A 27,698-nucleotide genomic window follows, 5' to 3' on the forward strand; every position below is an offset into this window, starting at 1 on the left:
TCCGGAGGTGAAAGAAGGAAATCCTAGAAACCTGTTTAATATGGGATTTAAATGACATGTCCTGGTCAAAAATAACACCAAGGTTTTTTACTTTATCACCGGAGGTCAATTTAGTGCCATCCAGGTTAAGTGATTGACTAAACAGTTTCTTTTTCAATTACTCCGGTCCAAAGACGACAACTTCTGTCTTGTCTGAATTTAGAAGCAGAAAATGTAAAGTCATCCAAGTTTTTATGTCTTCAAACATGCTTGTAGTCTATCTAACTGGTTGGGCTCATCAGGATTTATGAATAAATAAAGCTGAGTGTCAGCATAACAGTGAAAATTTATTCTGTTATGAAGAGAATTGGCCCAAGTACTGAACCCTGTGGTACTCCATAATTAACCCTGGAGTTTAAAGATGATTTATCATTTACACGAACAAACTGGAATCTGTCAGACAAATAAGATTTAAACCAGCGTAGCACTGTTCCCCTGATCCCTACAGCATTTTCCAGCCTTTCTAAGAGAATATTGTGATCGACTGTATCAAATGCAGCTCTGAGATCCAACAGAACCAGTACAGACACAAGTCTATTATCTGAGGCCATAAGAATATAATTAGTGACTTTCAGCAGAGCTGTTTCAGTGCTATGATGAGCTCTGAAGCCTGACTGAAACTCTTCAAACAGATCATTGCTGTGTAAATGCTCACACATTTGATTAGCAACTATTTTCTCAAGGATTTTAGATAATAATGGAAGATTGGATATAGGTCTGTAATTTATTAAATCATCTTGATCAAGCCAAGGTTTCTTAAGTAAAGCACTTCCTTAAATAATTTGGTTGGGATTGGGTCTAACATACAAGTTGAAGGTTTAGATGAAGATAATATTTCTGATAACTCAGGAAGCTCCACAGGATCAAAACAGTCCAAACAGATCAGGTTCTACAGTTACTTCCAATGTTGTCTCACTTGCTGAGGATGAAGTAATGATCTTCGGGATTGTGCCAAGATTTTGTTTTTAATAGAATCAATTTATTTAAAGAATCAATTTTAATTAAGTTCCAATTTTAATAGAATCAATCGGTAAGATGGGATTTGTTAGAGAACCTTAGCATACAAACAACATTGTGAAGAAAAAGCAACGCAGGAGACAGGACATGAAGTTGTGGAGGCTTTTAAAGCTGAGTTAGGTTATGAAAAAATATCCTAAGCTTTGGGTATCTCACAGAGCTCTAATCAAGGATCATTTGAAAAATGAAAAAGTATGGCTGAACTGCAAGCCCTAAAGAGGCATGGCTGTTTACCTAAATTGAGGATAAGGGATGCAGCAAACTTGTGGAGAAAGGTTTTCTAGTCAGATGAGAGAAAAATCATACTTTATGCATTCCATTCATTGTGTGTGTGATAAAAAAAATAATAATAAAAAAAGTAATAATTTTAACTCGTGGTCCACTCCTTATGAAGCTCCCCCAAATACCTGAATGGATTTTGCTGGACAATCCTCTCAAGGTTGTGGTTACCTCTGTCGCTGGTGCATCTTTTCCTACCACACTTTTCCCCTTCACTCAACTTTCTATAAATATGCTTGAGTACAGCACAGTGTGAACAGCCAGCTTCTTTAGCAATAAACTTTTGTGGTTTCCCAGTGAGTGTCAATAAGGGTCAGTTCTTTGTATAGGTCACATAGGCGGGTAGCTGCCACATCAACTATAAACAACATAGAACGAAAGACATAATAGCAGCCCTGACTGGAGGTCTTTGGTCATGTTCTACAATGAAAATGAACATTCAGAAAATAAAAAACACAACCCCGCGCTCTGTTGTTCCTCATTCTGCTGGACCTCCCCCTGCTGTCAATGTAATGTGGCGAAAGGAAAAATTGAACCTACCTATGCGTTGCAATCAGCTGATCCCACGTAAGTTTAAATTAATTAGTACGTGTTTAAATGAATTTGCTGATTGATTACTAACCTTTATTTCACGTTCTTTGCGTTACAGTTGAGCTAAATACTGTTTGCATGCGGGGTGTTGTTACAAGCTGAAGTTAGCATACAATCTGTAGCTTCTATAAGAGCTGTTTCACTTATTTAACTGTGGAATCGGCAGCTACGAATCAGAGGCTAGCTTCAGTGCCTTCCACTCGGGAGCTGTCCTGCAGTGAGGGGTGCAGCACTTTGCCAAACTTCATGGCATGTTGAAGAGGTACTTCCGTCATTTGTTTCAGCTCTGTTGGAACAGGGATGTGTCTAAAGATTCTAAAGTAGGACTGGAGTTGGAGACTTTCCTCTGTGAATAGGCCAATCAAAGGTTGTATCACCTCAAAAATAAAAAGAATTGTTTTTCTCCATATTAGACTATTTATATCATGTATCCTCCTGTTCCCCAAACAGCCAAAAGGTTCATTATTTTAACTATTAATTTATGTAGACCTAATCAGTGTAAACAAAATGTTGTGTTTCTGTCAGTTAATTTTCTGCATTTTCTTCTTTTACATAGACATAAGTCAGACACTGAAAAAAAGGAAAACACTGTATTCCTGTTTTAAATAAGATACTCAAGATGACGCTTTTCACGTTCTTCCCTATGTGTTGTTATAAAAAAAAATGTATTCAAAAAATAATGACTGTCACGTTCTTAGTGTTAACAAAATAGGAAAACAAAGCTTTGAATGAAATAGTAAAGAACACATTTTTTGGCCCCATTTTAATATTCTTCAGAGAAAAAGCTGCAGATTAAATTAGTCAAATGTGTCTTTAGAGCTGCTCTAAATGTTCTTTGGTTGGAACATCAGCTCGTTTGTGCTTAATGGATGTAGTATACGTGGTGCGGGTCAGCTTTTGTTTTATGTTGAGGCTCTGATTTCCTTTGGCTACGTTAATTAAAATATGGCAAAGTTGCATAATAATGATACAGTAGCTGCTATAGAACCATACAAGTGTTTTGCAACCTCTTTTCATGAATTCTGAATGTCAGCTAGATGATTTTGTTATGTTGATCGTCATGAAGTCGTCTCTTGTGCAGCTGCATGTTTTGCTTGTTCTGTTCAGCAACATGTAAATATGATCTACATCTGCCCTGCACTGAGGAGGTTTCTGACACATTTACCCACAACTGCTTGCTGTAAAATTACATTAAAATAAAATAAAGCTTCAAACTTTTCTAAACCTCCATAGAGAGAAAACTACGCGAGCTGTAACTTTCTACTGGATTTGAATTTCATATTAGTACAGGTTTGCTATATATTTGATCTTTTCAAAAGGACTACATTTTAGAAAACCAGCAGTATTTTATTGAAAACTATCTAACAACCAAATATCCCCTGCATCCAGACTGCGACTATTATTATTCAGTTAGGTTTTCAACATTACATCTTAAAACCTGCATGTTACAGCAGTTGTATTTGGTGTACTAGAGACTGATACGCTTAAACAGTGTGGCCCTTCTGCCATTGCCTTAATAGCTTCTTTTTTTTTTTTCATAACACAAAGTAGGTTTTACGTCGTATGGCCAGTCAACAGCTCTCTAAATTCAAACATATAAAGTTGAATAATAGAATTTCAAAATTTGTTTTTCGGTAAACATCGGTTCTAGTCGTTCATTCCGAAAGCAGCCGAGTCTTAGCGGAGCTGTCCGGAACCTCCGGCTGTAGCTTGCTTCTCAACATAAACAGAAATGGCGGAGGCAGCAGCGTCTACAGTGGCTTCTTCAGTAACAGGAGGTTGGACAAAACACGTAACCTGCAGGTAGGACACTATAACCGAGTGCAGTGCCAGGATTTATTCAGCTTTTGGTAGACACGAATATTACTTTTTAGGACGGCTATCGGCCGATTTAGAGCAGTGTCTGGCGACAAGCTCAGCTCGGCTCAGCTGTTACTGAGCTAGCTGGATTTCTCTGGTATTGTGTTAACTATGGCTACAGAGACACTTGAGCGGCCGGCTGGCTAGCTACGTAACGTCCCTTATCAACAGTTACCCGGCTAGCATTCGTGTCAAACTTGTACATACAGCCGCACCTTGATAAAACCATTAAGTACTTTATACAGTTTCACTTTAAACCAGCCGGGTGGCAAGCAATACAAACTCTAGGTACTGGTAGGACCTGGTCGTAAATTCCTGACTGGTTTGTCTTAACAGTAGTTTTAGTCAAGCCAATTATCAGCTGTAGTTTCAAAGCGTAGCGTGATGGACCGAGGATGAGATTATCCTTAACCTTAACTGTCTTCTTTACCTTTAGACGATTGTTGAACTTTTTATTGCTGCCAAAACAAGATCTGAATTAGAATTTTTAAAATGATAGTTTTTCTTTTCTAATTCTTGTTGTGGTTTTTTTTTTTTTTTTTCTCGTATTTGCAGGTATTTCATGCATGGTCTTTGCAAAGAAGGAGACAACTGTCGATACTCTCATGATCTATCAAGCAGCAAACCTGCAGCCATGACATGCAAGTTCTTTCAGAAGGGAAACTGTGTGTTTGGAGACCGTTGCAGGTAATGACTGTTCCAGTGAATTTACAAACGTATGTCAGAATCACTAAATCAGATATAGATGCAAATGAAATGAGGAAAACATTCTCCTCATCCTGTTTTAGACTGCAGTGTATAGAAGAGCTCTTGGCTCAGTTTGGTTACTCCTTCTCTAAAAGTAGCTGTGCTCTGGGCCAATCACAGCCGTGCTGTATGGACATCTTAGATATGTTGGGCTTGATCCTCAAGTAACTGATATCTGAGACGGCTGCTCCAGTCAATGTGTTGTCTGTCACAAAGCTGTGTAGTTGCTGTCAAGTTCAACAGTTTCTTTCTGCTGAGAGGAAGCTGTTCTAAAAGAACTTTTATGTGAAGTGTTTTGGTTTGGTTTGTCATCATTCTGCTGTCTTAACTTGACCGCCTCCTTTGACTCTTATTTCTCTGATGGTCTTTGAGTTAGTACTAAGGTTGGGCATCGTATGAAATTAAACGATTGCTCGTTTTTATTCGGATTCTTTTAAGAGGCAAGGTGAAAAATGTCTAACATTTAACTGACTCAGCTAACCAGAGTTCTTTCTGGATGAAATAGTCTGCACTTCTATGAATTTTAATACTATGAACTTTTTATTTTGTGAATTTTGTGAATTTCTCACAGGGCTGTTGTCAACACACTCAGTCAGTGTCACATACTGTCCATTGTTGCGTGCACACTTCCTGCGGATTCTTCTTTGTTGGAATTCAGCGGCTTCTTCTTTGGGTCGGTGGACTAGGTATCAAAACTAGGAATACAAATTTTTAATTTTTAAGGATTCCAGGAGAATCTGAATGTTATGGGCCTTTTCCACTGGCTCTACATAGCCCTGCTCAACTACACTCGGCCCGCTTTGCCAGCGATTCCATTACTGTTTTTTGTCTATACCGGTACCGGGGCTGGGGACTACATATGACGTGAACAGACTGCTGTTCACTGATTGGCCATGGGTCCAGGAGAAATTAGAAGGTTTTTTTAAGGGGTATAATACAGGGAAATGTTAATAAAACCAAAAGGGACTACAATAATATTAAGGACCACAATACTGAAATCTAATTTTACTATTTCCAAATCGCAAACCATGCTTGAAGGTTGAAGAAAAGAAAAAGAACACCATGTCATCTTTCTGAATTACACACACGCTGTATTTAGTAACATCCTAAACCAGCTGATCACGGATAAATTCAGCGATATGGCAATAATTATTTCTGAAAAATTAATAATTTAGCATTGGAATAAATCCCATTAATCAACAGGAAGTTGCTCAAAGTTATCTTGGATTTGATTATAGATGAAATGGCATGCAATTTAAAATCTACAAAGACGTTATGTGTTATCATTGGTGAATGTTGTGATAATGATATGGCTTACGATAAATGAACAAATAAAATTGTTAATGTCTTTATGCTTTGGATTCATAGCAAACATAGACCCCCAATACTGAGTATTCCACCCAGCTACTAAGAAAAACAATAAAATGTATACGAATGGGTTTTATTGAAGACAGCTGCTGTTTTGGGATTAAAACAACTTAGTAGCAATTTCTTAATGGCTTGACCACCTTACCACCACATTTTAAAACATTTTTACTATATTGAAAATTTCTATATTACCGGCACTGAGAGGCCAAATGCATGGTGCTTGAATATTTATTGAACATTTATTGCAGGCAAGGCAGTTCTTTATATGCATACTGTATACATATTGCGATAGTTCTAAATTTGCATTATATTGTGCAGTCCCAAATAAATTAAATTATTAATCCTCATACTGAACAGGATTAGGGCAACATTGACAGATTAACCCAACTGTTCTTATTTTAAAAGAGAAAAGCAGCTTTTTTATGCTGCCTACACATTTTCACACATGATAGTGTGTTTTTTCTATATTATAACAACATAAATGTTATCTATAATATTTATCAGTTAGTTTTTTGATACATAGACACGCATCTAGAGAGTTAGAATGAGTGTGTTGGTTTAAAACAGTTTCATGATCATGCTTCACCAATTAATTTCTTTTAGCTAAACATATTTTAAGAATTAAAAAATGTGTTTATTACAGCATCTTCCTCACATATATACTCTGTAGGGGAAGACTGAAGGAAAGTGTAGAATATTAATTGAGTTTTTATGTGGAATATTATTACTTCTTGCAGTCTGCTCTTTGTAGAATAAGACTAAAAGCCTAACAAGTTGATATTAGCTTGTTAATTAGCCCAGCTCTTGGCTTAGGTTTTGACAATGCAGTCTGTTGTATAACAGATACGCTAAAATACCTTTTAGTTTTCATGCCATGACTTTCCTAAGTCAGTTTTCTTTCTTGTGAATAACAGTAATGGGTAGGAGTGATCAGGAGTTTACAGAAGTAGATGAGGTCAATATTACAGCTGCAGTCTCTGAGATTCTAAAAGGAAAAGTGAATATCCAGTGTCCTGCCATCCTAGTTGCTTTTACAGTTGAAACTGTAAAAGCAAACCCTCAACTGTATGTTCTGAAGCATGAAGCTTATTACAGTTTTTCACAGTTTTAAATTTACTTCAGAGGGCCGTGAAACCCTTTTCAACATCTTGAATATTTTATGTAAATTAAGTGTATAAAAAATATTTTTCTTTCTTATATTGAATGTGAGTTGATATTAATAGAGGATACATTTTTTGTCTTTTTGGATAGCATATAAATATTCTGTCAAACTTAAAACTACATTGTAACAATCTGAGAGGCTTCCATGCTGATTTAAGCAGATAATCTATCAATAACAATTTAAAGTGGTGCAACATGCTTTGAAAGTTGTCATTGCTTATGAAGCTTTGTGTCTGTCTCACTACCTTCCTCTGTGTTTGTGTTTCTCCCTCCATTTCTCCTGCAGCCCTTAGGGCCAGACAGAATACAATGCAGCCCCTATTGTAATTGCATAACAGCCTTTTTTGAGCTGTTCTTTTCTATCAGACTAACCTCCTCTCCTCTCCTCTCCTCTCCTCTCCTCTCCTCTCCTCTCCTCTCCTCTCCTCTCCTCTCCTCTCCTCTCCTCTCCTCTCCTCTCCTCTCCTCTCCTCTCCTCTCCTCTCCTCAAACTGCTGTTGTTGGGTTCACCAGGTTCATTCTGTTTCAGCTTACTCCTTTTTCTTTATGCATAGCTTCAGCCCCATCCCCCCTCCTCAAGCTCCAGAGGCATTCTGGGTACAGACTTGGCATTATACCTTTTTCACACTGTCTGGTCTAAGCAGGACTACTGCATCTTCATTGTGTATGGGTGTCTTTGCAGGGGGTCAAAGCTGATTTGTGAATATAGCTGATTTGGTTTATATTTTGCATTTGCATTGTGTGATTGCTTAATTAATAATAATAATAGTAAATTTACATATTGCAGGAGTCCTTCTGCTTTGTCATGTCAGTGGCAAACATATTAGCGCTTTGACCAGTTATTTGCATTCATTACCATTTTAAGCTGGCTTTCTATAGACTTTTTGTTCCTCTTTGGTAATTTACAAATGCCATGCTGAAGATCCTCAGCACCATGTTAGTATGTGTGTAATTAAAATAGGTTTGCCTTGAGTAATCAATTAAAGCAGTGTGCTGCCATCTCACATTATACATACTTACTCATTTTGCTCTGGGATTATCTTGCTTGTTTCCTCAGTAGTAGCCAGCTTGATGGAAGTCCTGGTTGAAATGCTGACAGAAACATAATTTAAATGGTTCAATGAAGAAATATTAGAAAACCTAAGATGGTTGCTGTGCCCCTTTTCCATTGGCTCGATTTGGCCCTACTTGACTCCACTCGGCTCGCTATGCGAGCGTTTCCATTATAGTTTTTTCCATACCGGTACCTACTTTTTTGGTCCCCGCTCCTGAGCAGGTACGACAGGGGCTGAGTAGGGACTACATGTGACGTGAACAGACTGCTGTTCACTGATTGGCCGTGGGAGGAGGAGAACTGAGAAGGTTTTTGTTGAGACGGTGCAGGGAAAAGTTAATAAAACTCAAGAGCAACTACAATAATATTAAGGACCACAGTGATGGAGCAGGTCAAACATGTAATTTTACAGATCATAAACCATGCCTGAAGGCTGACAGAACAGAAAAAAGACAGATCACCTTTCTGAATTACATGCAGGCAGAGCGCTGTATTTAATAAAACCAGCTGATCACACATAAAATCAGCTGTTCAGAAGGACAACAATTTCTCCCAAAACACACAAAACAAAACGACCATGAAACAACACTGTAGTCCACATATTTATCCAAGTGGACATAAAAAACATAAATAAGACATTCTTGCATATACATTAATACAACTGTGATTAGTATTTAGTTTATTTATGTTTTTATTTATTTTTTATCATTTCACGCAGATTATTTTAATGTGACAAAGTAACACAGTAACATTAATATCAGCACAGCGCCCTACACTCATGGGGGGAGGCGGGGCTTCAGTCGCCATATCTTCAGCTGTCGCGGGTCAGTGGAAACACAACAGTTACGGTACCGAGTACAGCGAAACCGAGTGGAGCGGAGCCGCGCCGGTTAAACCGAGCCAGTGGAATAGGGGCATTGGTGGCTCAGCTGGTAGAGCGGGTGCAGCGTGTGCAGAGGCTATTGTTCTGGGCTTGGATCTGTTAAGTTGATCATCAACCCATCAAAAAACTGACAGATTTCATGAGTGCAAGACTTTTAAGTTTTATTTAAAAGAAGCCTGCCTGTATTGGTCACAGAATTATTTATTTAAAATGTTTGTAAAGAAAAAAAAAACAAGGTGAGCTTGGAGCATTTTTATTTTTCATTTACTTTCCTTATAATTCTGCAGACTAATGGCTGACAAATAAGTGGGCCCAGGTAAATATTATATTCCGCTCTAAGGTTTATTAACCGTTTGGATTGACTGAGAGCTTGGTAGATGACATATAATAATATTAATCCTTAACAATAAAACATCCTACTAGTTGGGTACACAATGTAGACAGTTTCCTCAATATGAAATGACATTTCTGTACTTGACATAATAAACATCTATTGTGACATCTAAGTGATTACATTGTGTAAAAACTCGATCTTTTTTCTAACCGACATTAAATCAGACTAAAGTTTTCCAGTTTAAGTTCAGTTAGGGTTGTCACTGAGGTCATCTATAACATGTATGACTCAAATCTGTCCACATCATTCGAGTCAATCCTTTAAGATGACAGGCCATGTGTGCTTTCAGAGCATGCAGTTGAGATGGTAAAACCAAAGTGTGACTTCGGGCTTTTTAGATCCATATGATTAAGGCTGTCCACCACCCTCAACATGTTCTGATCTGCATCAAATTCTGCTGAGGAAAGTATTTCCTGGTTCAGACTCTGGAGGATCAATTGATGCCTCTGCTGTCCTGCATCTTCTGCAGCTGTATTTGCCTTGCTTGTTTTGCCAGTATTGCTTGTCCGTTTTACATTTCTGATGCTGTCATCATGCATCTTGCCTTATCTGTGTGGTGGAATGAAATTTAAGAAACGATATAATGAGTCTTAGTAATAAATAAATTAATCATATTTATGCTTCCATGCTGAGTTTCATCCAACCGCACAAATGCAGATGCAGTCCCATTTAAAATGTCATAGGGCTAGTAAACCAGCAGTTTTTACTGTTCTAACTCATGCATGTTGGGGGGGAAAAAGGTTCATATTTGTACGTTTTCTAGAGCAAGGTTTCTGTCATTTAGTTCCGTATTCTAAAGTATTGAACCCCTCTCTGTGTGTCACTCCTGTAATCCAAGGTAGGTTTATGTGTGTGAACACATATAACCTAACCTTGGTTCTGGTTGTATTTAATATTTTTTGTATTAATATAAGGCATCTTCTGTCCCTCTGCTTTTCTCTACTAACTGGACCCCAGAAAATGAATACATTCCTCGAATGGTTAAAGAAATCACAACAAGTAAGCTTAGAGATTCAATGGTTTGCAAGTAATCCATTTAATTTAGCACAGTCATTACACTGACTGCATTTAAGTGGAAATCTTTGTTTTAATATGTCCAATTAAGCTAGCTGCCACTTTCCCTCATCCTGACCACACCCCCGTTTAACCCCATCCACTCATCCCCACACTTGGCCGTGTCCCTCAGTGTCTCTACGCACCGCACACATTGGTTGGATTTTTCATAATTTGTCTGGGGGTGGAGTTATGCTTTTACAACAGGTTTGGTTCCTCTTTAACTTCTGTAGTTCGTGGTAATTTTTTATGTTTTTTATACACAAAGCCAATGCAGTAGCTGTTTTTGAACCCTCTACTTTCTACAGTGGTGAACCTGAAGTAGTGGCAAGATCTCTCCTTTAACCGGCTGCTGACATTTTATTTTCTTATAATTAAAGGGTTATTTTTATTACAAGACACACCCAGTTCTTCAGACTAAAATAGTTTGATTTGTTTGTCAGAAATTCAACATTATCTGGTCTTAACTAAATGCATATTTATGTTTCCAATGAGGAGAATATTACCCAGGTTAATAGTGAAATATGACTGTTCAGGTATTTTGCCTTTTGAAATGTTCAGTGTCGATGTATTAGATTAAGTTCATAACCTTTGCAGCCTGAGTTGCTGAACAGATGACCTGCATCAGATGGAGGAATGTGATGCATACCATTATCCAGTGCTGTCTGTGAGAATAAATTCCCTCTTCTTCATCTGGTGCATTGTGGTTGCCTTGTAGCAGTATAGTTTTACAGGAAGATAAAGTGAAGGAAACATTGTAAAGATCAGTCTTCATTTGAATGTCTTAAATACACCAGCGGTACATTTTTAAAGCCCTGATATTCAGTTCATAATGTCAATGTATACAGTGTCAGTATTACAATATTTTCCCATTGAAAGAGATTGTTCATTTTTTGGAATGTGGGAAGGTTAAGGCTGGACTATGGAAAAGTCCTTGTTGGAATGTCTAACAAGGATCTCCTGAAATTCTGGTCCATTCACAACAGTGTAGCCTGACTTGCTTCTTGGTTAAAAAAAACATCACACCAGTTTTCCAGTCTCGCCACTGGTTCACCTCGCCTACCACAGCATGCTCCCTTCGCTTGAAAGCCCCATCCCTTCACAACCCCAGGACCAAACATCCAATCATGGGGATCTGGAATTCACTCTTAGACCATCTGGGGGCACCACAGACTTTTAAAAAAGAACTTTTTCACTGTCACACTTTCTACAACCATACCCAAATGTATTCTTTTGATTTGTTTTAGGATTGTTTTGCTCTTTAAAAATTTCAAATGTAAAGTGCCATACAACTCAAATGAATTATCATACATTTTATTGTTATTTGTTGAGAATCATATGCAGTGATTATCTTTCTTGCAGTCAGATTTGAAAACAAGGAGAAGTGTTTTTTTGGGGAGTTGAGTTACCAGCAGCGCAGGAGTTTCATTTTAACTGGTCTCCACCATCTGAAACAAAACAACAAACATTTCATTAGGTTTCAACTTTCTTATAAATTTGTACAGTGTGCTGCGTTTCCATCAGCAGGTTAAATACTGTCTATATCAGAATACAATTAATGTGCGAAATTGTGTTGCAAAACGAACAAATGTTAAGTTAACCGACTTTGTAAGAATTGCTCCTATTTATGACCTGAGATTATTGGGGCTTTTCTGTTCCAACATTTTGAGCATGTTTTGATGTTGTGGGCTTAGAGAGATGTTTTCTGTACCCAGAAATGTAGGATCATGCTGAATTAATTATCCAGTTTTAATTGAGTTCAGTTTTTTCTCATTTTAAAATATCTCTATCACCTGAAAGTGATCAGATGGGTTCTGCTGTAACAATTGGTTCTGTTTTACTTGTTTAGGTTTGAGCACAGTAAACCCGTAAAGAAAGAGGAGCTGCCGCTGGCCTCTGTCTCCCAGGCCAACCCATCTGACCCTGAACCCTTGTCGAAATCACATGGATCAGGAGCCCAAGACTGGGTCAATGCTGCGGAGTTTGTTCCAGGGCAGCCATACTGTGGACGAGGTGACTAACCAGCACCAAGAATGTTTTCATTAATGCTGATCCTAATGTTTAACCATAGAATCATAGATATTTTAGATGCTTTCCTTTGCACCTGGTTGAATACCATCATGTCAGCACTGGTGTTAAACAACTCGCTGGTGCATCCCGGTTAAATATCATACAACAGCTTATTTATTTCAGTAATTCTAACAATTCTAAAGCGATGCGAAATTTATAGATTCTTTACACAGATTCATATTTTATATCACATGTAAAACCCTGAAATCACTCACTGATCAGGGGTTTTTGTTATACACAGAAATGTGGGCCACTGGAAATCATATCCAGTGCTATGATGAGCGCTGAAGCCTGACTGAAACTCTTCAAACAGGTCATTGCTGTGTAAATGCTCACACACTTGATTAGCGACTATTTTCTCAAGAATTTTAGATAAGAATGGAAGATTGGATATAGGTCTGTAATTTTTCAAGTCATCTCGATCAAGCGAAGGTTTCTTAAGTAAAGGTTTAATTACAGCTAATTTAAAACCTGTGGTTCTGATCCATTTACTAAAGATAGATTAATCATATCTAAAATGGAGCTGGTAATCATAATAATAATAATAATTTGGTTGGGATTGGGTCTAACATACAAGTTGAAGGTTTAGATGAAGCTAATATTTCTGATAACTCAGGAAGCTTCACAGGATCAAAACAGTCCAAGCACAAATCAGGTTCTGCAGTTATTTCCAATGTTGTCTCACTTGCTGAGGATGAAGTAATCATCTTTGGGAGTATGTCAAAGATTTTCTTTTTTTTTTTTTTTTAAGATTTCTTTTTCAGCACTAGTGGCCTTTATCTTTTCACCTTTTGACAGTAGGCAGACAGGAAAGAGGGGTAGAGAGAGGGGGAGACATTTGGCAATTGTCGCCGGGTCCGGGACTCGAACCCTGGACAGCCGCTTTGAGGACTATAGCCTCTGCATATGGTTGCGCGCTTTCGCCCCTACACCGTCAGCGCCAATAAAGTTATGACTGCTGAGAGCTAAGGGAATGGATGGCTCAACAGAGCTATGACTCTGTGTAAGTTTAGCAACTGTACTAAAGAGAAACCTAGGATTATTCTTCTTCTCTTCTATTAATGATGAGAAATAAGCTGTTCTGGGTTGGCGAGGTGTCTTTTTATACAACTGTAGGCTATTTTTCCAGATTAAGTAGGAATCCTCTAGGTGTGTAGAGCGTCATTTTCTCTCCAATTTTCTAACATTGTGCTTTAAAGTATGCAGCTATGAATTATAAAGGACCCAGCCTCCTATGAATGATTACCTTCTTTTTCAAGGGGCTGCATTGTCTAATGCATCACGCAATGATGAAGAAACACTATGAGCAAAAGAATCAATTTGTGAAAGGGCAGAAACAAAATTATTGCCCTCCACTGTGCTTTTCAGTGATAATGAGGAAATTAAAAGTGGAACAGATTCTTTAAAGGTTGTTACAGCATCGCCTGATAATGATCTACTATAATGAAATTTTGTTTCAGGTGTGGAGTACTCGATTAAATTAAACTCAATGGTTAAGAAATGGTCAGACAGGACAGGGTTATGAGAAAATATTATGTTTTTACACTCAATACCATATGACAGGACAAGGTCCAGAGAATGATGACAAAGGTGGGTAGGTTTGTTAATGTTTTGAGCAAAGCCAATTGAGTCTAAGATAGCATTAAAGGCTATATTTAAGCTATCACTTTCAGCGTCAACATGAATGTTAAAATCCCCCACTATAATAACTTTATCTGTATTTAACACTAAATCAGATAAAAGGTCTGAAAACTGATCTAAAAATTGAGAGTAAGGGCTTGGTGGACGGTACAAAACAACAAACAGAAGTGGTTTTAGTGCTTTGCAATTTGGATGAGGAAAACTAAGGATTGAATATTCAAGAGCTGTAGCTATTAATTGGTCTGGGACTAATCAGTAAATCGGACTGAAAGATGGTTGCTACTCCTCTACCAGTATTTCGAGGAATGTGAAAATTTAAATAATTAGTAGGAGTTGACTCATTTATAGTAACATAATCCTCTTGCTGTAGCCAGGTTTCTGTGAGGCAAAATAAATCAATCTGATTGTCACAAATCAGGTTACTAACTAGCAATGTCTTTGAAGAGAAAGATCTTATGTTCAGTAAGCCACATTTAATTGTTTTATTTTTTTTTTCGGTCTGAGTTGTGTTTATTTTTATGAAATTTTCCTGATTTCCTCCTTTTAGATTATTTTTTAATCTATTTAATTTTGGTCGTAGGTGAGACACTGTCTTAATAGAGTAATGGGTGGGTAGTAGTACAGAAGCTGCAGAGAGGAGTATAAAACTACGACCCTGCTTCCTGGTCTGAACCCTGGGTTGTCAGAGTTTTGGAGAACTAATAAATTTGGCCAGATTCCTAGAAAGAAGAGCTGCTCCATCCAAAGTGGGATGGATGCCGTTTCTCTGGATCAGACCAGGTTTTTCCCAAAATGTTCACCAGTTATCAATGTAACCCACATTGTTTTCTGGACACCACCTAGACAGCCAGCGGTGGAATGACAGCATGCGGCTAAACATCAAATGCTTAATGTACTTCATCTGATAACTGAACTTTGGACACTTGAGCAATAGTCCAATCCTTTTTTTCTTGTAGCCCATGTCGTGAATACAACTGTGTGTGGTGGCTTTGAAGTGCTAGCCCAATGCAACAACAAACCCCACATTACCGACCTCTTTGTATTTTTCATATAATAAAAGTCAATCTGCCAAGATCACAAGCTTTGTGTGCTTTCAGATCATGAAGCTGGGAGTCCAGAATCAAAAGGTGGAGTTACAATTTACCCTATTTCCTTGAGCGTTTTTTTTAAATGGTGACGGAAACATCTGAAGGCCATCAGTCATATTGACAGATTGTAATTCAAACACCCCTGACAATTTGGTGGTGAGTTAGCATATTAATTAGCTGTTTCTTCCAGCTGAATTGAGTGCTTGCCGGTTAAGGAAACCCCCTCATTCGGAGATTCTTGTCGACTTCTGATCACTTCAATTGGAGAAATGTTCCCTGATATCAAAACTTTGGCTGAAGAGGCGCTTGTAATTCCAGTCTGTTGTGTGGCGGCATAGCGCAGATTCAGCCTTCAGAACAGCATCAAAACAGCCATCAGGAGTCGTCTGTCTGAGGCAAAAGTCCAAAACCACATGACCTATAGCCTCTGCAGCAATCCCACTCCAGACATTTGATTATGCACATGCAGGTGAGACTGCGCTTTGAGGTCACAGCAGGTGATCTGTTCACATTTTAGGTGCAGTCATTTAATCTCATTGCTTATATGTATTTACTGGGACCTGCGGAGAAAAAGTAAAATGTATTCATCTGGTTGATGTGGATTCTCTGTTCAGCTTGTTCAGACTGAATATTTATTAAAATGAATAATGTTAAATGCTATTGAATGTTTAACTACGATCATTTAAAAAAAATAAACTGATTGGTAAAAATAGATTGACAGGATTTTTTTGGACCCTGTCAGTCAAAATGTCCGACAACAAAAAGTCTAGCACAACGAGCGTTTGATATGATGAAGATTTCCCTGAGGTTCTGTGTTGCAATCCTCATGCAGGGTGCCCTAAAACATTTAGTGCTTGAAATACAAGCAAAGTTGTTGTGTTCCATCCTTAGCATGTTACTATCTGCATCAGATTCTGCCAATCAACCAATTTTTCAGAAGTTCCACCAGAAGCAGAATTTTCAAGTGGTATCATTTTGGAAAAAACATGTTTTTAGTTTATATGTTCTCCAATAATGGCAAGTTTTCCGCATATTGCAACGAGCCTTAGTTGGTGTTAAAGCATTCCAAAATGTTGATATTACTTACAGTAAAGAAATGTTGGTCATAAAAGATCATTTTAAATATGCCAGGTATGAATAATATTGAGCCCAAATGCTTATCAGACAGAGACTAAGACTTTGGCTTTGCTGTACTTTGTTGATTGATTATTTGCTGCAACAATGAAACTTTATAGTGAGTGCTTCTTTGTTGTGGTTTGTGCCCAGCTGAGCCAGCGAAGGTGGAAAGCTCTGCCCCTCTCATTGAGGAGTGTGACAGTGATGCAGGCCTGGACAACAAAGAAATGAGGAAGCAGCTCTGTCCATATGCTGCTGTTGGAGAGTGCCGCTATGGAGTCAACTGCGCATATCTTCATGGTGATGTGTGTGACATGTGTGGCCTACAGGTTCTCCACCCAAGTGACAGTAATCAGCGCTCAGAGCACACTAAGGTAAAACAATCAGGAGGGTTGTTGAAGTAGAACACATTTATTACAACCCAGTAGTTCTCTTTAACCACCTAAAATAGAAACAACAATAAAATACGGATATTATGGTGTTTGGCACAGCAGTGCTCTTCCTGATACTGATTTGATTCATTTAAGATTGAACAGAGTCGCTGTTCAATAAACTTCAGTACCATTTGTGTAAAACAAAAATGTAGTACTGCAGTAAAATAACTGTTACATTTCCTCAGTATTAATGGTCTGCAATAGTATTGTGATTATATCCTACTTAACTAACCAATGACATTCCATAGGCTGCAGTCTTTCTCTGTTTTTCTTGATGAGATGTTTTTGCAGGACTTCCTTAATATGCTGCTACAACACAGGTTTAAGCTAGGTTTAGAAAGCTACCATAACCTTCAAACAATGTATCTTCTTAAACTTATATATTTTTTTTATTATGCTTTGTTCCTGTTGGCAATGTTTCCATATCAAATATTAGCATGTTTATTGCTTTTACACTAATGTCTGAAAATTCAGTTTATTGTACAGGTCCTTCTCAAAATATTAGCATATTGTGATAAAGTTCATTATTTTCCATAATGTCATGATGAAAATTTAACATTCATATATTTTAGATTCATTGCACACTAACTGAAATATTTCAGGTCTTTTATTGTCTTAATACGGATGATTTTGGCATACAGCTCATGAAAACCCAAAATTCCTATCTCACAAAATTAGCATATTTCATCCGACCAATAAAAGAAAAGTGTTTTTAATACAAAAAACGTCAACCTTCAAATAATCATGTACAGTTATGCACTCAATACTTGGTCGGGAATCCTTTTGCAGAAATGACTGCTTCAATGCGGCGTGGCATGGAGGCAATCAGCCTGTGGCACTGCTGAGGTCTTATGGAGGCCCAGGATGCTTCGATAGCGGCCTTTAGCTCATCCAGAGTGTTGGGTCTTGAGTCTCTCAACGTTCTCTTCACAATATCCCACAGATTCTCTATGGGGTTCAGGTCAGGAGAGTTGGCAGGCCAATTGAGCACAGTGATACCATGGTCAGTAAACCATTTACCAGTGGTTTTGGCACTGTGAGCAGGTGCCAGGTCGTGCTGAAAAATGAAATCTTCATCTCCATAAAGCTTTTCAGCAGATGGAAGCATGAAGTGCTCCAAAATCTCCTGATAGCTAGCTGCATTGACCCTGCCCTTGATAAAACACAGTGGACCAATACCAGCAGCTGACACGGCACCCCGGACCATCACTGACTGTGGGTACTTGACACTGGACTTCTGGCATTTTGGCATTTCCTTCTCCCCAGTCTTCCTCCAGACTCTGGCACCTTGATTTCCGAATGACATGCAGAATTTGTTTTCATCCGAAAAAAGTACTTTGGACCACTGAGCAACAGTCCAGTGCTGCTTCTCTGTAGCCCATGTCTGGGGAATGCGGCACCTGTAGCCCATTTCCTGCACACGCCTGTGCACGGTGACTCTGGATGTTTCTACTCCAGACTCAGTCCACTGCTTCCCCAGGTCCCCCCAAGGTCTGGAATCGGCCCTTCTCCACAATCTTCCTCAGGGTCTGGTCACCTCTTCTCGTTGTGCAGCGTTTTCTGCCACACTTTTGCCTTCCCACAGACTTGCCACTGAGGTGCCTTGATACAGCACTCTGGGAACAGCCTATTCGTTCAGAAATTTCTTTCTGTGTCTTACACTCTTGCTTGAGGGTGTCAATAGTGGCCTTCTGGACAGCAGTCAGGTCGGCAGTCTTACCCATGATTGGGGTTTTGAGTGATGAACCAGGCTGGGAGTTTTAAAGGCCTCAGGAATCTTTTGCAGGTGTTTAGAGTTAACTCGTTGATTCAGATGATTAGGTTCATAGCTCGTTTAGAGACCCTTTTAATGATATGCTAATTTTGTGAGATAGGAATTTTGGGTTTTCATGAGCTGTATGCCAAAATCATCCGTATTAAGACAATAAAAGACCTGAAATATTTCAGTTAGTGTGCAATGAATCTAAAATATATGAATGTTAAATTTTCTTCATGACATTATGGAAAATAATGAACTTTATCACAATATGCTAATATTTTGAGAAGGACCTGTATATTAAATCTGGCTTCACTTATTAATGTGGAGACAGAATTTACAGAAAAATGACCTCCTGCTTCATTTTCTACTCATAAGTTCAGCGAATTGCTTTAAATGTTGTCAGATTTAATGACTTGTGTTCCACCTAGTCCCCAACAACCACCTTATACACACGGACCGCCCCTGTAGGGATATCTGGGCACAACAGAAAGAGCAGACAGTAACAATGAAGCCACCAATAATCAGTTCATGGCAACAGTCATTGTAAAGGGTGAAAAACACCCTTTGTTAGAGGAAAGGCTGAATAATTAGAACAACATATGCATGTGTGCATCAAAAGCTACAGTTTCACAAGCTGTGTGTATGAAACTAGGCAATGATGTTTAAAAATTGGGTTATTGGTTGGATCAGAACCAACAGCTTAAACTTTGACTAAATAGAGAAAATCTCAGTGTTAAACTGTCCCTCCTTCTAGGCATGCATTGAAGCTCATGAGAAAGACATGGAGATTTCTTTTGCCATCCAGCGCAGTAAGGACATGATGTGTGGTGTATGTATGGAGATTGTGTTTGAGAAGTCCAACCCAAGCGAGCGTCGATTTGGGATCCTCTCCAACTGTAGCCACTGTTACTGTCTGAAATGCATTCGCAAGTGGAGGAGTGCCAAGCAGTTTGAGAGCAAAATTATCAAGTGAGTATACTAGTGAATATTACATTTTGGTAAAAAAGTGACAAAGCAGAGGAGCACACTACTAGTCAAAATTTTGTTACAAGAGCAATTACTTTGTCTTGCTTTTTGCAATACTTTGCTAGACAGTCTAGTCTAGGTGTCAGACGGTGTCCAAAAATGTTTTGAATTCTGTCTAAGTTTCAGAAATCTTTTTCATACAGTTAATTTTTAACATATCTAAATAGTTTCTCAAATAGGAATCCTCTCATTATACAATTTTCAGCTTGTTCCACAAATTATAAGTTGGTGATCTTTCTTAAGTTACTGCCTAAACTGTCAAAACTTCTAAACCTAAATGTGGATTTACTATTATAAAAATCTAAATAAAAACATTGCACGTCCCTAGAGCCAGCCTAAGCGTCTGGAGATCGAGTTGCCAAGGTCTTCATCTTCATCCGCTGCCCGATCCTCTTTGCACCAGCCCCTCATGGTTCCCCCTGCAGGTGGTGGGCCCACTGGGGGATGGCCTTGTGTCTCTTGTTCGGGCTTGGCCCGGCCCGATCGGGGTCCTGCGAGGAGCAACCCGGCCACCAGGCGCTCTCCAGCAAGTCTTGACCCCAGGCCTGGCTCCAGGATGGGACACCGGCTCTGCCGTACCAGGCAACGTCACATGCCTCAATTTTGTGGTCCTCATGAAGGCGTCATGAACCGCTCTTTGTCTGACCCGTCACCAAGAGCCTGCTTGCCATCCTACCAGGGGCATTTAAGGCCCAGATAACATAGCCTCTAGGATCATTCGAGCACTCTAACCCCTCTACTATTGTTAAGGTGGCGGTTCATCCAAGAGGGGCTCGGAGTAGAGCCGCTGCTCCTCCACATCGACAGGAGCCAGTTGATGTGACTCGGGCATCTATACCGCATGCCTCCTGGACACCATCCTCGGGAGGTGTTCCAGGCTCATCCCACTGGGAGGAGGCCCAGGACACGCTGGAGGGACTATGTCTCTCGGCTGGCCTGGGAACGCCTTGGGCTCCCCCCTGAGGAGCTGGACGTCTGGGCGTCTCTACTGAGTCTGCTGTCCCCTGCGACCCGGTCCCGGATGATGCGGAAGACGACGAGTACGAGTAAATAAAAACAGAAAATAACAAGTATGTAAACCATATTTATGTAAATTTTGTAAACCACTTGGGTAAGTAAGTAACTGGGTTGTATCCTCTGATGAGTGTTCAGAAAGCTTGATTAAGAACATTCAACTCACTGCGGTAGAAGTAGACAAATGTATATTAATATTTCTGTGAAAAAGGCTTACAACTTGAAAGGAATGAATGTGATCTTTGGGCCAAGAAAATAGACAAGACTGTTTCATAAGAAGGTTCCACAGTATGTCCGGAAAGAAGAGCCCATCTTTAGTCAGACCTTCGACCTGGCTACTGGCTATGTCCCGGGACAATGCATGCATGCATTGGCATCACAAAGTGAGCCGTACTGTTTGTTATAACAGGGCTCTGTTCAGGCTGTTCCCAGCCTCCCTTTGAGTTTGCACAATTTGTAGCAAGGTGTGCAGGTGGAATTATAGTCGCATGTAGATGCATAAAAAAGGGACTTTTATAAATCTGATTCACAACACTCACTGAACTTTTTCTAGTAGGTGTTCGTACAGACAAAATCTGCTTTTATTCAACAATTAGTAGCAGAAGAAGAACCATAGATGAAGAACATTCCGCGTGTTGAACCGTAACAACACATTTTGTCCTCATCAACTTGACATTTATGTTTAAATAAATCTTTACTCAGTGGTTGTATTAGAGATGCATATGCCTGTTAGAATAAATCTGCTTTCACACTTTACCGTACTGCTGCTTCTGTTTGGCAATCACCACTCAGTCCATGCACAGAAAACACCCCCCACCTGACAGGGACACCACCACTATTTCTGTTGCCCGCCGGTGCCCGCGAGGTCTTCCATGGGGGGTGTAAACCCAGCCCCAACCGTAGGTGGCATCCTCTGTTGTAAAAAGGAGACGCATCTTTATCAGCTTGCATCATCAGTAAAGACTTCATTAGTGTTGAATGCCCTGTTTGCTCTTTTTTTGTTTTTAAATCACTAATGAATGTGTTGTCTTGAGGGCGTTGGACCTCATTTAGCACTCTTCCAACTTAATAGTAAGGCATGTGCAGCTTCAAGAGAACCATGGACAGCTCAGGCTTTCCATGAGGATCACGTTTATCTTCCTCACCTACTGTGCAAATTACAGAGTTAACTGCTCTGTTTGGCCGAAGGCAGTTGTTAAAAATAAAGAATTATAAGACATGGGGCTATAGAGAGAAAATACAGGGCTTATATTGTTCTTGACCTAAGCCCATAACCTTAAGGTATTGCTGGATCACTTGGTTAACTGGGGACTTATTAGGGAATAAAAGGAAGAGAAAACTCCAAAGAAGGAAGCAAGAGGAATACCCTGGACTGAATCCTGTTCCATTACCAAGAGGTAGGATTTGCATCCTTTTTGGATAGCTACCAGTATGTTAAGGAATCAAAAAAAAGCTGTGTCAACTCCCTCTTCTTTTTTGAAAACGTATGTAAAATACGAGAAATCATCGATATGAACATTTGGGTCGATATCAATAGTAATATTGCAGTACCACCCGGCCTACCCACGTCTTTCCCTTCCCTGAACACATGCGCAAAGACGAGATGGAAACATCAGTTATTAATATCAACTCAGTTTTACTAATGAGACTGATACAATATGTTAAAAATGACTAACATCGGCTCATACAGATGTTAATGCTGAGATGTTATACAACCCTATTAAATTCTTGATGGCGTTTGCCTGTCCAAATATAAGAAGATTTTGTTAAATCCAAACTGATTTGGGGAAAAACAGGTTCTGACTGAAATACTTTTAAATAAAATAACTTTTGAATAATGCAGATCACCAAAGTTATGTTAAGGTTGACCGCTCTAATCGGCTCTAGACACTACATTTGTTTGGTAAAGGTGATATGATCATAACTTTATAGGTCATGAGGTTATGACCCTGGAGTCTATTACCCTATTTTTTTTTCTTTTGTTAGGTCCTGTCCAGAGTGTCGAATCACATCCAACTTTGTCATCCCGAGCGAGTACTGGGTGGAGGATAAGGATGACAAGCTGAAGCTAATCCAGAAATATAAGGATGGCATGGGGTACTTCACCTGTTTCCTACACCTCCACTGCTGCTCTCTGCTTAGTGTACAGGAACAATTTGGATTCAGCAACCTTAAGTTTATATTCTTTAAGAACACAGACATGTCTGACCTTCAAGTGATAGCAGAGAACTGTTGAAAACATCTACAAGAAACTTAAAAGGGCCATTGATACAAGACTCCTGTTAAATGTGGAACTGCAGATTTGATGAGACTTAAAAACTTCTACAAAAAAATCTGTATGAGGAACTGCAAGCTACTGTGGAGAATAGGTATGTGTACCAGTTGATCAACAGCTGTCAGTACAGACCATGCTACCTTTGTTTTTATCTTATAAAGAGATAAAAGGAACTCCAAACCAACCTATTAGCTGGTTCTGGAAACAGCTGCTAAGACGTGTTTGCAGTAACGGCAAATATGCTGGTGTAGATTCTCGGTCATACAGAACATGATAATCCTAAATGCTGAAGTAGAAGGCAAGAAGACTTCTTTTTGATGACTTACTTTGCCTCTAACCCAAAAGGCTTTAGTTCTAAACATAGCTGGAAGTAACGGGCTGTGCTCAGAACAATTGCTAATGAAGCTGCTGAAGTAATTGTGTAGCAGGTCTGAACATTCCTTGCTGGACTGCACTGCATATATCACATTGTTGAGCTTGTGTTTGAGTGTTTTATCTTTAAGATGAGTCAGGCTCTGCACCTGAATATTTTGCTTGGAAAATATCCTTGTGTTTCTCGGATACTTGACCACATATAGATTGACGATGCTCTTCCGCTCCTTCTTTTTTCCTTTCATGAACTGAGTTGACTGTGTTCTTGAAATCCTTGATGCCTTAATGTCGGCCAAGTTAGGGTTTTCACAGGTTTGGAGAGATTTCTTGATGTGTTCCTCGTTTTCTGTTCAGTTTATTAGACAATCTTCATGAAGACTTTCTGCCAGAGAAGATAATTCATGGTTCAGTCATTTATGGCAAAATGTCTAGGTCCTGAAGCACCAAAGCAGCTCCAGGCCATCGCCATGTTTGACCCAGAACAGAGCCAGCCTTCTTTATCAGCTTGTTGAGCTTTTTTAAGTCCCTGGTTCTGATGCTGCTTCCCCAGCAGATGATGGAGAAGAGATCACACTCTCCACAACAGACTTATAGAAGATATGCAGCATCTTGCTGCAAACACCAAAGGACCTAAGCTTCCTCAAGAAGTACAGTCTGCGTTGTCCCTTATGGTAGACAGCTTCACAGTTGCATCTCCACTCTAGTCTGTTCTCCAGGTGAACATCGAGGTATTTATACTCCTCCACCACCACCACCACTTCGTCTGTGGTGATGGAAACAGTGTTTGACCTATTCTTGTTTCTCTTGAAATCTACAATCATCTCCTTTTGTTTTATGCAAGTTCAAGATGAGAAGATTGTTTCCACACCATGACACAAAGTGGTCCACCAGCTCCCTGAACTCAGCTTCTTGTCCATCTCTTATCCTCCCCACGACTGCTGAGTCATCCTTACATTTCTGCAGATGACAGGAGTCTGTCTTGTACTGGAAGTCTGAGGTGTAAAGAGCGAAAAGGAATGGTGAGAGTACCGTCCCCTGTGGTGCTCCTGTGCTGCTGACTACCTGGTTAGACACACAACCCTTCAGTCTCAGAAACTGTGGTCTGTTTGTCAGGTAGTCTTTGATCCAGGACATATTTCAGGTCTTCTTTTTAACTTATCTAGGATTTCGGTCTGAAGCTGAGGTGGTATTTGAGCTTTTGATATATTAATCAGCTGTCCCCAGTTTTAAAAACAAAAAACACTTGTTGCTATGGTTATGCATCATAACAAATGTCTAAAAGTGAGAGACTGTCAGAAAAAACCTTTTCAGCTGCACAGCATCCCATACCAGACTGAATAGTTTTTCAAAAAAGCAATGCAAGTGCATGTGGAGTTTTTATGGTTGGGTCAATCATTGCTTCATAGCTATAATGGTCATTGGAATTAAAAAACTTTGCTTATTGTGCCAAATATTGCTATTTGATTATACATATCAAATTGATTAAATTATAACAAAGCCTCTAATTATTATATTATTTTAATATATATAATAATATACATACATTTGGTTTTTTTTTTATCGCATCCCACCAATGGTTTTAACTAAAACTGGTTCATCTATGTGCAAATGTATCTCTGTAGGGAAAAAAGTCGTCTTTTTTCCTTTTTTCTCACTTCTATATTTTAGTAAGTCACTGAGAATGTCTGTCTCACTGTTTTTATTGTCTTCTGTCTCCAGGAGTAAACCGTGTCGATACTTTGATGAAGGTCGTGGAACATGTCCTTTCGGCTCAAACTGCTTCTACAAACATGCCTTCCCTGATGGACGTCTAGAGGAACCTCAACCACAGAGAAGACAGACTGGATCCAATAACAGGAACCGGGTAATGACCCGCACCCCCTCCACAAATCATTCTGCTAAAATACATTGCGCTGTACTGACAAAGGTTTAGTGAGAAAAATGTTCTTAGAAGTCTAACTCATTAAGTTACAATTGCTACCCAATAACACCCACTTGGTTGCACTCCCTGGTGGAGTAGGAAAGCAGCAAACTAAACAGAAAACACTCAGAAGTTTGTTAGTGTTTCTGTGTATGAAGTCGTAGACACTTTGTAAGAACTGTTCCATTTCTCAGAACTCGAGGCGGACACCACTGTGGGACATCTTTGATGAGAGAGAAAGCACAGACTCCTTTGACAACGATGATGAGGAGATGGTGACGTTCGAGCTGAGTGAGATGCTTCTCATGCTGCTTGCTGCAGGAACTGATGATGAAGTGACAGATTCAGAGGATGAATGGGACTTGTTTCATGAGGAGCTAGATGATTTCTATGAGATTTACCTATAGCGTCTCAGTCTTCAGCCCCGCCACCCATATACTCTAGACATTAGAATGGACTGTCTTGTGCGAGTGAAGGACAGTAGCTTCCCCTCTGTATTGTGGCAGTGCCTTTTAAGCAGGCCATGAATAAATGAACTTATAAAAAGTTTTAAAAAATCCACCTCTGTGCGCTCGTGCTAAACATTTTATAAACCTCTATCCTTGTGAGTCTTTCCTGCGTGGATTATTAAAATACAAAATGACAAAAAGAAGTCGATATAAAATTTAACTAAAGTAATCATGTGCAGATATTGCTAAAACATTGTCCAGTTTGTTTGTGGGTTTGACTTGTTCATCATCTATCCAGGTATGTGTAAATACTTCTGAGACCCCTCACTTGAACTCACTCAGCACCGTTTACTGTAACTCAGATAGGCATGTTGTAAGATTTTACAAATGGTTGTTGAAGGCCGGGACTTCTTTTCTGTCTGTTTATAAAAGCTGCTGATGTTTAATAAATTTACCATAATCATTTCTGGTGTGTTTGAAATGTCTGCTGTCTGAATTTATTTCATGGTTAAAATCAAATCATAATGACGGCCAATTATAATAAAGTAATGGATATGAAAACTCTGTGAAAGCAAAGAAATGCTTGAAAAACAGACTTCGGGCAGAATGTTGGGTAGATGAACGGTCCAGAATTTATTTTGCTTTATTTCACAAACTTGGAGCTTTTGGCAGTGTTGTAAGAATTTAACAATTCGTGTCTTTTTTTAAAATCAAAATAAACAGGGTCGTAAGCAACACTATTTCTGATGCGACATTTTTGAAAAAGTATCAATGCCACAGGATGGTAATTTGACCAACTATGCTCTTATTGAGCACAAAACTAACCGTGAAATTGGTGACTTTTTTTAAACATTTACCAGGATTGATTTGGTTCATTTAGTTTTTTATGACTTGAACATATCTCAACCTAGTCTTGTTGAGTCATAATAAAATGTCATCTGTTTTTCCAGATGTGACATTATTGCAATCTCAATAACTATGTGCTCAGTGCAGAAACGCATCACATTTACGCACTGTTATTTGTCAAGCAAAGATAAAGCCAAAATAGAAAAGCTGTGTGAAAAGGGATTTTAAACATGCAGAACATGAATTAGCAGTGATGTGCTACATGAATATTTTGCAGAAAAGACCGTTTCACTCCATTTTCACCTCTTGTCCACATAAGGAGTTTTTGTTAACAAAAGACTGAATGTTTTTTTAAACCATGTGGATTGGAAATCACGAAGTTAGTAGAAAGAATAAGGTTAGGGGTTACCTTCAGAATGCTCAATTTCTTTTTGGGCCAGAGATGACGACAACAATGGAGCGGTTTTATGTTTAATCCACATCTGCCTCACATTTCTTGACTTGGTTTGCAAAAAAAGTTTGCTAAAAAGGTTAAAGTACAAGAACCAAGAGTATATTAGGATAAAGAAAAGGGCCACAATTGTTTGGGCAGAATATTTTGCTTAGCCATAGTCACAATGATCTATATTTAAATTTAATATAAATGTTATTGCTTCTTACTTGCTTAGTATGGGTATAACACTGTTTTTGATTAGGAACCCAGAGGCCAGAGAAACACATTTTCAGATAAAAAAACCCCATAATTTTAAATGTTGAAAATAGTGCTGGAGCCAAATGCATGGATTGATTACCAGCGGGTGTGACCACCTCTTTAAATGTAGTTGTTGTGAAAGACCTGTATTAAATAATAACTTGAGTTGTAAACCTGAGCTATGCTGCTATGAAAGCCAAGAAAGAGAAGAGGCAACACTAATGATTTTTTCTTTGGATTCCTGTTACATCTGTTACATGTCCTCTAAGAAAATGCAATAAATAAAATTGTGTTTTTGTCAGTAACAAAAAAAGGAATCCTGTACTTTATAACTTTAAATATCTCAGGTGCCTGAACGCAACACAGATCAATGTTTCCAGGAAATCAATATTTTACCTTTAAGCTTGGCGCCTTCTAAACTACTGCGCCAAGGATGCTCTCTTAACTTAACCAAACAGACAGTTACAGGGTCTTCTTTAAATAAAAAACGCCACAAAAAGACCTACTCTGAATCATCTAACAGTAGTGCTCTAGGTTTATATAAATATGT

General features: G+C 38.9%; 1 protein-coding gene across 1 annotated transcript; it reads left to right on the forward strand.

Moving 5' to 3' along the window:
- The first annotated feature begins 3,577 nt into the window (after positions 1 to 3,577).
- On the forward strand, positions 3,578 to 26,074 carry mkrn1 (makorin, ring finger protein, 1). Its single transcript, XM_047390231.1, has 8 exons — positions 3,578 to 3,729; positions 4,342 to 4,473; positions 12,296 to 12,459; positions 16,512 to 16,735; positions 19,309 to 19,523; positions 22,581 to 22,691; positions 24,961 to 25,105; positions 25,357 to 26,074. Exons 1-8 carry the CDS (start codon positions 3,659 to 3,661, stop codon positions 25,567 to 25,569), a joined length of 1,275 nt encoding a protein of 424 aa, XP_047246187.1. The 5' UTR covers positions 3,578 to 3,658; the 3' UTR covers positions 25,570 to 26,074.
- Positions 26,075 to 27,698: the final 1,624 nt, after the last annotated feature.

The sequence above is a fragment of the Girardinichthys multiradiatus genome, chromosome 17 (genome assembly GCF_021462225.1).
Source record: "Girardinichthys multiradiatus isolate DD_20200921_A chromosome 17, DD_fGirMul_XY1, whole genome shotgun sequence".
Classification (NCBI taxonomy): domain Eukaryota; kingdom Metazoa; phylum Chordata; class Actinopteri; order Cyprinodontiformes; family Goodeidae; genus Girardinichthys; species Girardinichthys multiradiatus.

Coding starts and splice junctions, on each gene's coding strand:
- mkrn1 (XM_047390231.1), top strand. CDS start 3,659: ATGGCGGAGGCAGCAGCGTCTACAGTGGCTTCTTCAGTAACAGGAGGT. Junction 16,736..19,308: donor AGCGCTCAGAGCACACTAAG/GTAAAACAATCA, acceptor CCCTCCTTCTAG/GCATGCATTGAAGCTCATGA. Junction 25,106..25,356: donor GATCCAATAACAGGAACCGG/GTAATGACCCGC, acceptor TCCATTTCTCAG/AACTCGAGGCGGACACCACT.